This window comes from Alligator sinensis, unplaced genomic scaffold (genome assembly GCF_000455745.1).
Source record: "Alligator sinensis unplaced genomic scaffold, ASM45574v1 scaffold1318_3, whole genome shotgun sequence".
Taxonomy (NCBI): domain Eukaryota; kingdom Metazoa; phylum Chordata; order Crocodylia; family Alligatoridae; genus Alligator; species Alligator sinensis.
The window spans coordinates 303327-314572 of record NW_005842634.1 but is presented as its reverse complement, the minus strand read 5'-3'; the positions used below and the strand labels follow the sequence as shown (position 1 = coordinate 314572).

General features: G+C 43.3%; 1 protein-coding gene across 1 annotated transcript in view; it reads left to right on the top strand.

Annotated features, from left to right (window-relative positions):
- LOC102373756 (cell surface hyaluronidase-like) overlaps window positions 1-11246 on the top strand; it is a 72991-nt gene that overhangs the window by 576 nt on the left and 61169 nt on the right. The window contains exons 2-3 of the mRNA XM_025215242.1: window positions 4-104; window positions 4584-5196. Of these exons, the coding sequence (XP_025071027.1) occupies window positions 4-104; window positions 4584-5196 (714 nt within the window). The remainder of the gene's footprint in view (window positions 1-3; window positions 105-4583; window positions 5197-11246) is intronic.

Below are 11246 nucleotides of genomic sequence, written 5' to 3'. Positions count from 1 at the left end.
GAGGAGGAGGAAAGCCGGGCTTGCCGCCCCCGGACCCGCCGCCGCCGCCGCCGCCTGGCTGCTCCCCCACCTGCTCCTGCTGCCCCTCGCCGCCGGCGCAGCCCGTCAGTACCCGCGGGGCAGGGCAGGGGCTCCCCCATCTTTCAGGCAGGGGGAGACTCTCCTTGACTCCCCCCGAGTCCTGTTTTTCCTCCATTCAGAAGTGCAAACTGGTGATTACCCACCTGCACAGTGCACATCAGGATGGGAATGCTGTAGTGACAGCTGTTCGTTTTCCCCCATCGGTATCTTAGTAGCTAGGAAAAGGCCTAGTGCAAATGCTGGATGTTTCTCTGCTAAATATGTTCATATTTCTCTCTCTTATTCTTTTGAGAGTTGCAGGTACTTTTCTGCCCCTGGAAAGTGAGTGAAATAATATTAGAGACCATAATTCTTGCAAGCGATGCCTTGCATTGGACCGGTTGCATGATTGGGATAGACAGACAAGCTTTGGGTATCGCAGCACCTTTCCTCAGGTCTCACTAATAAATAATGTTATTTATTATCAGCTAACGTATAATATTAGCTGAGTTTCAACACATAGGGAGGAGGAATTCCATTACACAGGGTTGTTAATAAACTTTTCTCCGTTTATTTCCAGTCCTAGTCCTGATAGATGGTCAGCACTGCTGGTGTTTTTTCTACTTCTTTTTAAAAATTAAACCACGATTCCTTATTAGGATCTTTTTCTGGCTGACTTTAGTTTTAGGTGATTTATTATCTATGATTTTTTAGAAGATTTTTAGTAGTAGTGGTAATAATAACAGGAAAAGAAATTCATAGTCTGACCCTTCAACTGAAACGCTTGGGAAAAATCTGTAGTGCAGTCTATCCAAATATCTCTGTATACTTTAAACAAGTTTATTTATAAGAGCTGGTCAGGAAAATTATCCCATGAAAATATTTTTATTTTATGTACAGGTTTCATTAAAAATGTTTGGGTTTCTGTAAAAAATAACTCCTTTTAGGTTTACATTTCTTTTGTTTTGTTTTTCAATCAGTTCAACAAATTGACACTTCACTGTAAGAAATTTCCTTTGGGGTGAATTTTTTTTTATTTTAATTTTTTTTACTGGAAAAAACAATGTTTCAAGAAAATTTCAATGAACTTAAAGTAATACAGCAGGAGAATATTCTGCATGGGTTAAGACTCTTGCTAATGGTTTACAGACAACCATATTATTTACGGAGAACCATATTCTTCTAGCACAGTCTGGCTATAAACCGGTCCTGCAAAGGAAAACGTACCTGAGAGGAAGCGTAATGCCTGGTCTAGAGCCGTCACAGGAGCTGGCCCGCTTCCTACTGTATCTGCTGCCAGCATAGCAAGGAAAGCGTGGGCTGCCCATGCACCATATGGATGCTAGGTTGCATTTTTGGCCTATTGTGTCCATTGATCCAATTGTCAACTAGAATTATTGCAGTGTATGTCACGAGGCTGCTTTAACACAGTGCAAGAAGACTTACTTGCACAAAACAGCACTGGAATCATGTTTGCCTTCTCGCTTTTGCCATCCCACTTGTGCTCTCTGTACTTGGACCGTGACTGTGGTTCTTGCCCAAGACTTTTGGGCATGAACCACACAAGTCAGGTGAAACTGCACTAGGCTGAATGTATTATATTGATGAGACAGGCTGACATTTCCATCCCATTAGGCAAGGCTGTTTAATCTGTTGTCTGCTCAACAAAAATAAACTTTGCACCACTGCTTATGCTGTGACTGTCCTGGAGACAGGTAAATAAATTTAGTGTTTGGGGCTGAACATTACTTTAAACATAAAGAAAAATTGTATTTCAAGGTTCAGTTTGATTTCCAGACATAGTTGTGCAGGGTAGTGAGATTGTGACTTCTGAAGTCACATCATGGAGCATTCCTCTGCAGCTGAGTTAGTTTCCTCTTCCATTACTCAGGATTTTTTTAAATGTATTTGGGGATCTAGCTTGTGAGACAAAATGTAAATGATAGTCCTGGCTGACAGAATCCCTCTCATTTTATTTTTGTAAATCCAAATCATAATTGAAGCATGAAAACCTGCTAGAAACCTTGATATTGCTTATGATTTAAGTCATGTCACTGCTATGATATCAAGGCTGCAAAACACTGGCTTCTGATCTAAAGCCCGTTGAAGTTAATGGGAAGTTCTCCATTTACAACACTGAGTTCTGGATCGAGCCAGTACTGGTTAGAAGAGGGGACTGGGATTCTGACTTCTTATGGACCGATCAGCCATCTCATTTGGCTTTAGCAGGAATCATGCATACAATTAATAGGGTAATTGAGTGTCAGCTGAGGTCTATACCAGGCTCCTGGTCTGACTTTATTATATAAAGTTGGACATGTTATTTTACCTCCTTCTGCTTTGGTCTGCCTGTCTGTAAAATGTTATTTTATTGCACCGGGGATTTATGAGTTTGAATTTAACAACATTTGCCTCATGAAAAATGGAATAGAAAAGCAAAGTATGATTTATTATGATGACATTCCCCACGACCACCTAATAAAACAGTCAAATTTTGCAGGTATGAAATAATGAGTTATATTTCACAGCTTTGAAACTCTAGCCCTGAATAGGCATATTAAATTGTAAAATTAACGATTTTATATCACTTTAATTAGTGTGGCTATAACAGGCAGGCTAGTCACCTGATGAGAGGCTGAGTTCCCTTCCATGCCACAATCCAATCCAATGAGCCAGGGATATTAACCATTATCTTGAAATCAAATTAATATAATTTGAAGCTACTAAAACATGCAAGAACACAGAGAAGGATTTTCAGTCAACACAAATGCTTAAAATCTTGCCATCTCCTTCAGATGTGTATACAGAGGAAAGAAAGGAAAGTGTGGGTAGGGATGCTATGGGCACATTCCAGGTTTCTCAGGGCATGATCTCTAGCATTTACCTTTGTCCCTTACTGTATTTTCTGACCTATAACATGCACCTCTTCCCCCCCAAATCAGCACCCCCAAATTGGAGTGCATGTTTTAAGCAGTAAATCTGGTTTCTTAGTTGGGAAGGAAGCAGTCCTAGAGACACTGTACATGGCAGGCAGCTGCAAAGGTGACTGCCAAGGTGGCGGAGTTCTGTATTAATCCTCACAGCCATAGCAATCGGCTGAGCATTATAACAACTGGTAGTATCTTGACAAGGCTTGTGATATGGAAACAACACAATTTACAGGAACTGCCTACAGTAAAGAACGAACAGTCTTGCTCTTGCTGCCTCAGTGGTCTGTGTCTGGGGCTCTTATGTGACTTAGAGTAAGTCCTTGTGGAAACAGAGTGCCCAGGACATGTAGCATCCCAGGAGATGCTGTGGGTAAGACAGCTGGCCCCAGGAGTTCCTGATGACACACACCCTGGACACTCGGTGTTCCCGGGAGGATGTATTTATTCTATGTCACGTAGTCCACCATGCCTCCAGAAAAATCTTTTCTTTCTGCATTCTTCTTCCCAAAAAGCCAAGAGGCATGTTTTCAATGGGGGTGTGTTGTATGCAAGAAAATAGAGTATTTAAAAACTGCATAGTTATTTAGTTGTTTTTGGTGTGATGCAGTTGGTGGTTTGGTTTCCTTATTGATTTTAAATAGTGCAGTAATCTGCAATGATTTCCCTCTCCCAAGATGTGTCACTTATTGTTAAGCCTTTTGTCACATTGAATTATGTTATTGGTTATTCCAAAGGGACTAAATAGAGCCTTTAGTCATAGCCCGTATTATGGAGCAGGATGTAACTGCTCTATTTCCAAAGCAAACCCAGAAAGCTTCATGGGATCACAGCTCTTCCTTCCTGGTCTCCTCTTGCTCCAGGGTGAAGTCAGTTATCACAGTCTGAAAAGGTTCGGTCTGACCTCATGTTTCAAGCCAGTTGCTTTAGCTGAGAAGCAAAAGGTAATGGAGTGGAGCCAAATTCTGCTCATTGCCTCCAGGGGACTTATCTGGAGAGTGGGGGTCCTACCCAACTGCGGAAAGTTGACAACATACCTGAGTAGGACTTGAATCAGATCTGGACCTAGCATCCTTGTAGGCCATGAAAGGGGGTAAAAGGTTTTTTTCCCCCCTGTTCAGCTATGAGAGACAGGAGCTCATTTTATCTTACAGCCACTCAGATGTGGTCCAGTTGTGGTCTTTGGGAAATGTCACTATATCTTCTTGTAGAAATTATATGGACTAGAATGCATTCCCGTGGTCATGGGTTCAGATGCTATAAAATACATTAAACCTAGAAAGAACAACTAGTGTAAAATACTAGTTTAAGCCAAACAGTATGAAAAATGGTCCTTAGATTATAGTCTCTGAAAAGAGTAAAATTGTAACTTTCAGTAGCTAAAATATGCTATCGGATAATCTTCTTTTAATTTGGTTTATTAACACATGCAATAAGCCTGCCAAATACATTTTCAGTACACTAAGCTAAAATATATTCACCAATACAGTGAAACAGTCTTAAATATTTCCTTCTAGCAAGTTTATTTCTTTTAAAAAGGATACGTGTTCTGTGGTTATGCTTAATAGGTTTATATTGTATTTATGATTATTTCAGAACCTAGCCTGAATCCCAACACCTCTTTGTGGGACATGGATTATGAAGGACTGTTTCACAGTAAGACAATTCTCCCAGGGACTACTGGCTCTTATAAGCTCTCCAGCCTATTTAGAAATAATTTTTTTGTAAGTCATGAGGAAAGAAGGCGGCTGGTAACAAATCCGAACTTGACCCAGAAATTGAAAAGAGAGCAGATATCTTGTGATGTGCTCCTTAAGCTTTCCAGATATGTTCTAATGGATGCCTTTGGACCTGGTCTGGCTTGGAATATATTCCGCTTCTGTGACTGTGATGAAGAAATCAACCCACCTAAAATTCATATCAACCCTCTCCAGCTGTTGCAATCCAAGCTGAAGCCCTTGTTGTTATCCCAAGTACTTAAACGTCTCAGGGACGTGGGAGTATTGGCTGAAGCCCAGCAATCCAAGGCCTTCTCACTGCTAAAGAAGCAAACGGTTCTACCCAAGGAAACCACAAGGAAAATGGTGCAAAAACCTGACATAAAAGAAAGCGGTAGGTATATAAGGAGAATGCAAGTTTCCTGTGTCCTATGTTGTTTTCTGGTTATATTGATATTACCACCTTCGTGTTATAAATTATTTATAACTGAGCAAAATGGCAGCTCCTAAGCACTGGCATTCTCTCTTTTGACATTACTTCTTGGCCATCCATCCATCTCGCTTTTTTCTATTCCCTGCCATATGAAAGACCCTGTTTTGTTATGCTAACTCTTTGTGCTTCAGTGGGAGCACAGGTCCCAGGCTCTGTGCTGGACAGTGTATACACTTCTTATTCCTTTGTATGACATAGCCACAGTGGGCTTATGGGCTGTTCTGTCCGTTTGGGAAGCACGGTTTGCTATTGGAGGACAGGATCATACACAGTCCAAAAGGAGATGCTTACACACGTTCTGCTATGGTCTAGCAAAGCTGGGCCTAATGCTCATCGTTACAGGCCCAGAATGTTGCCTACTCTGTGCTGAGTAGGGCCGTGCAAAGCTTCGGTCCCTGATTTGATTTGGCGGAGATTCGGCCTGATTTGGTGGTCTAATCTCCAAATCTGAATAGATTCAGAGGACTCTTTAATCTCTCCGAATCAAATCGGAACCCTCCGAATCGATTTAGCAGGGAGGGAAAGACTGCAGAAAGACCTGGATAGGTTGCAAGGGTGGGCTAACAAAAACAGGATGCGTTTCAATACTGACAAGTGCAGGGTGCTGCATTTGGGCAGTAGTAACCAGCAGCACACTTGTAAGATGGGAAACTCCCTTCTTGAGAGCACGGAGGCAGAAAGGGATCTTGGAGTCATCATTGACTCCAAGATGAACATGGGCCGACAATGCAAGGTCACGGTCAGTAGGGCTAACTGGAACTTATCGTGCATCCACAGATGCATCTCAAGTAGGTCCAAGGAGGTGATCCTCCCCCTCTGTGTGACACTGGTCAGGCCACAGCTGGAGTACTGTGTTCAGTTCTGGGCACCCCACTGCAAGAGGGATGTGGACAACATTGAGAGGGTCCAGAGGAGGTCCCACCCGCATGATCCTGGGACAGCAGGGCAGACCCTACAATGAGAGGCTATGGGACCTGAACCTGTTCAGCCTTCACAAGAGAAGGCTGAGAGGGGACCTGGTGACCGTCTATAAACTCACTAGGGGGGACCAGAAGGGTTTGGGGAAGACCTTGTTTCCCCTAGCGCCCCCCGGGATAACAAGGAATAACCGCCACAAGTTGTTGGAGAGTAGGTTTAGATTAGACATCCATAAGAACTACTTCACAGTTAGGGCGGCTAGGATCTGGAACCAACTTCCTAGAGAAGTGGTGCTGGCTCCTACCCTTTTAAGAGTCTTTAAGAAATGGCTTGATGCCTACCTGGCTGCGGTCATTTGAGCCCAGTTTTCTTCCTGCCCAGGCAGGGGGTCGGACTTGAAGATCTACAAGGTCCCTTCCGACCCTACTTCTATGATTCTATGATTCAGAGAGATTCGGAAAGATTTGGAGATTCAGACATAGACACAGCTTTAAATGTTTTTTCTACATACCTTTAGGTAGCAGGGACTCATGAATGCTGCGATGCTGGGGCACGTGGAGTGTCCCACAGAAGTGCGGGGGGATCTCCAGTGCTCTTGGCAGCAGACCTGGAAGTGGAACAGAAGCACTTCCAGTCCACTTCCGGTCCGCCAGGGAGCGCACAGGGGGGCCCCCTACATAGCCCCAGCCCGGCGACTGGTGCCTCCTAGGTCTGGGGGCCACCCAGAGTCTCCCTGCGGCCAATTGCCAAGCCAGGGAGGTGGAGGGGAGAGGCCCAGGGTGCTTCCCGGCAGACCCAGAAACGGACTGGAAGTACTTCTGGTCCACTTACGGGTTTGCCGCCAAGCACTCCTGTGGGATGCTCCATCCGCCCAGCATCGCAGCGCTCATGAGCCACACTGGTACCTCGAGGTATGTAGAAAAAACTTTTTAATTTGTGTCTATGTCTGAATCAGCATCAAATCTTCAGATTCTGATTTGACTGAATCGAATCAGGGACAGTGATCCAAATCCACAAATTGAATCTGAATCAAATAGGGCCCTCTTCGCACACCCCTAGTGCTGAGCAGCACAAATTCCAATTCTGACTTCAGTAGGAATGAAAAATGCTCAACACCTAGTAGGATGGAGTATGAAGGTAAGCAGGAGCAAGAAGTTGTTGCTGGTGTCAGGGGAAGGGATGATAGATGGGTTTTGGAAAGGTTACATAGGTCAGACTGGTGTGATTTTCTGGAAAGGTCGATGACATCTGTTACAGGAGAAGCTGTCAAAGTCTAAAAGGAGGGTTGTGGTTGTACAGTGCCCATTATAATGGGTTCCCAAGCCTGATGGTAGCCTCTGTGCTGCTCTATAGCACAGAACAAGTAGTCATTTATAGTGCATCGTATCAAGCATTTCCGGAGAAGATAGCTATCCTACAATGTTCAACCATCTGAACAAACTGAAGTTATCTCCAGAATTCTGCTTTTCTCAAGATGGACGTGAATTTATTTTCTTGCAGAGTTGTGTTAGAAATACTATTTTGTGCTAAGAAAAAAAAAAGCAGTGCTGAATATTCAATAACATTTGCCTGTGGGAAGTGGGAAATTTTATATTAGCTATTGAAAATCTGTTTTGGTGTGGAGGATTTTTTTTTAACTAACAGCAGCGTATAATCTGATACAGCCTTATGTTATCCATTTTCAAAGAACAGTGTTACATTACGCTGGCAGCATTCTCAAGTGAACTCGAATTAAACATTGAAGCTTCTGCTGGGTTTACTGTTTTGAGTGGCCTTCACATGCAGTTAATTCAGCATCAGTCCTGGATTGAGACCTACTATGTCCCATTTATGCAGAAGGCTCCTGAGAAATCCCCAGACAGACTTTAGGAACTGAGCAGGCTATCGATGTGCAAGGGCGACCCCTGTCGTTAGAATCTAAAATCACAAATGCATAAATTCAGCATCTGTAGGCAATGAAACCCGTAATGGCCTTTTTCTAGCTACTGATTTCAAATTTAAATCATTAGAATAAAAAGAATCCCAGGACAACACAGATATCAAAGTACTGATAGCCTTTCCATGTATATCTATGTAGGTGTGTGAGTACATTATATGGAATGTGTGTGTGCATGTATGCACACAATGTAATGTCTCCCAAATCATTTAGGTATTATTTAGGATTGTCCGTATGTGTATGATACTTTCATGGGCAAGCAGTATTTTGGACTTTTGGTTTCATGCAGAGCTTTCATCTTTTATCTTTTATTTAAAGTGCAAGGGCTTGAACTGAGTTGGTTTATATAGGGACTAATTTAGATAAGTTAGTTCTAAGTAAACTGTTTCATGGGAACTGCTTTAATAAGCCCTGTACTTGTACTGCCCTGGCTCTTCCTTCCTCCTTCTGAGCAATAGTAAGGAAACAGGATGCCACTGAGAGAGAGAGTGTGAACTGGAAAGGAAAGTTCTGGCAGAAAGCAGCATCCCTTCTTTCCTGTGTGAGTTTTATACCTCTAGCAAAAGGAAATGTAGGGTATCTGGGGAACAGGCTCATGCAGGAGTCAAAGTTTCTCTACGGTGAGTCATCTATTTTCTGTTAGTTCCTCACTAGCCCCCAAACACTTATTGCAACATGCTGGGGTTTTAAATTGTTGAAAGTTTCCTAATATCTGGTGGCCCATTAGGAAAGCATAGAATCACCAACTTTGTTTTTGCCAAGCCGAATTATGGCAGACAAGAGTACCAGTAATGGTAAAATGAGGTCCCTTTGCAAGGAAAGACTATATTGATGAGAAGTCTCACACAGGGGATATTGCTCATCATTTCCTGCATGCAGGTGTGAGGATATGTGGTTATGTTCTGACACTCAGGATGTCTCTTGTTGAAATCGGGCAGTAGTGTGTAATCTTTATTTGTTCCCAAACCAAAAAAATAACCTTGAAAATGAGGCTTGCTAGGGGTGAAAGCAACATCATTTTACCTTTCCAGCATCAAAACACGGGTAGTAATAGATGTTGCGTGTTCTCCTTAATGTTTCTCAGATGAATTATCAGAAAGTCCTAGAGATGCTTCTAGTCTAATGGGCTCCATGATTTTGCCCACATTCTGGTTAAGAAGTATTCAGTGCTAGGAGAAAATGACATTGAAGTTGTTCACTTGAAGGCAGCTTTTTTTTGAGGAAGAAAATCAAACCACAATAGGAGGACACAGGCTCCTTCTAATACTCCAGAGAGAAAGTACGTTTGGGAAAAACCTTACATAAAGTAAGGGTCTGGAGATGTATTCTGTTAGTTATGGTAGGCAATTTTTATTTTTCTCCTGAATTGTTCTTATTAACAAGGACTTAGAAGACCCCACCATCCGCAAGGTGCGGGAATTAAAAATTAGAGGCTGAGCATGTAATTCTTACTTGGGAAAACAAGGTCCACTGATTTCAGCCCTAGTGGAAAATGTAGCTGAGGGCCCTTACTTAGTGATAACCCAAGCCTATGTTACATTTAGTTCCAGTATTGATGCATTAGAGTAACAAGTACAGTTGAATATAACTCTAGTTAATTCAATTAAACATTTTTATAATGTAGGTATTGTCGTTAAAGGGGAACAAGGCTGTCAGAGGATGCAGAGAACATTTGGATTGTCCAAGTGTCTCTGGAAAGCACGTTTTTCTTATTCCCTTGTGTCTGAAATCTTAACATTTAGGACATGTGAATTCAGAAATCCAGACAGTTTAATTGGTAGATTTAGAAACAAACACTTTGGTATAATTCATTTTACTGGAAACGTTACCTCCCCTGTTGAATTAACCACTGTTTTGTTACATCTGTGATTACAGCTTTGTCTTGTGACCTCTGAGTACTGACAGTGCATACTACTAATGCAGCTTTTTTACAGGGGGAAATGACAAAAAGCTGCTTGATGTAAGAATAAAAAGACTTTAACAATGTTTTAACGCCAGTGCTAGACTCGTGTAATCACTATAGCGAACTGATCCAGTAGTGAAATAGGTGGCACATTCATACTTAACCTTGAAGTGTCCCTCTTTTGCTTATGGAGTATTGAAATGGGAGGGTACTGAGCTGTCTGTATATCAGTCTATGCTTTATAATTGTTGCTTTGGTTTTTAACTTAAACACATACTTTTAAAACCTGGTCCTCTACGTAGGGGTTAGGAGGGGAAAGGGGTGTTTAGAAATTAAACTGTAAGGGGCTTTTCTTTTCCTTGGGCTGCTGTCCCTGGCATGAACCTTGGCAATAATGTGCCCTACCCCTTGTCCACCTACGATGTCTCATGTTTTATCTGACTTACTACTTGCTAACATATCTGTAGGCCCCTGCACCATCCTTCCAAAGACGTTTTGTGACAGAACATATTTCAGAGGTGACAGATTGAAAACAGTTTGACCGGATGATGGCACGCATGTGTTCCCCCTTGGTCTTTCAGATCGACTGCACTTTTGGCTTGGCACAGTGGGATCCTCGTTGGCTTTGGCTCTGTGCGCTACCTGTGGTTAGCAGCTTGACTCCAGCTGTCCTCTCCTCTGGATGGAGGCAGTGCTTTTATTGTTGTTGGTTTTAAAGTTAGCAGATGGTGTCAACTTAGTGGAGGGAACTTGCCTGGGTCAGTGGCCATGGATTTGTGGCTTCTTATCGGATTCCCTAAAAATGCCGGTCCTCCCGCCTTGCTCCAGTGCTGTGGATGAGACATGCTGCTTAGCTCTGCTTCGGAAGGGAGCTGGCATCTGACATCCCAAACCCTGCTGAGATGGACAGGAGCAGAATCAAGCCCTTTGGGACCCCAAGAGCGTAAATGGAAACGGGCTTGGACTTGCTGAGAACCTGCCGCAAGTTCTCTTCCCAGGGGGTCTCGGCGCCGCGTCCTCCCCACCCTGGTCTGGGGACTTGTCACCATCTGCTTCGCTCTCAATCCTCTTGTGCCCAGCCCTTCCTATCGGGGTCCTTTACACCAGGGCAGTGAAAAAAGCAGCCAGAGATGTGGTGGCTGTGAGGAAGCTCCTCGAGCAGGGGGCAGCTTTCCAGGGCCAGACTCTTGGCTGCTGACCCTGGATTCAATTAGAGAGACCCTGCAAGGTTAACGGGCAGATACCAGGCGTCTCGTGGGGCGCGGGGGGGACGCCTCCCTCCCCAGGGGCG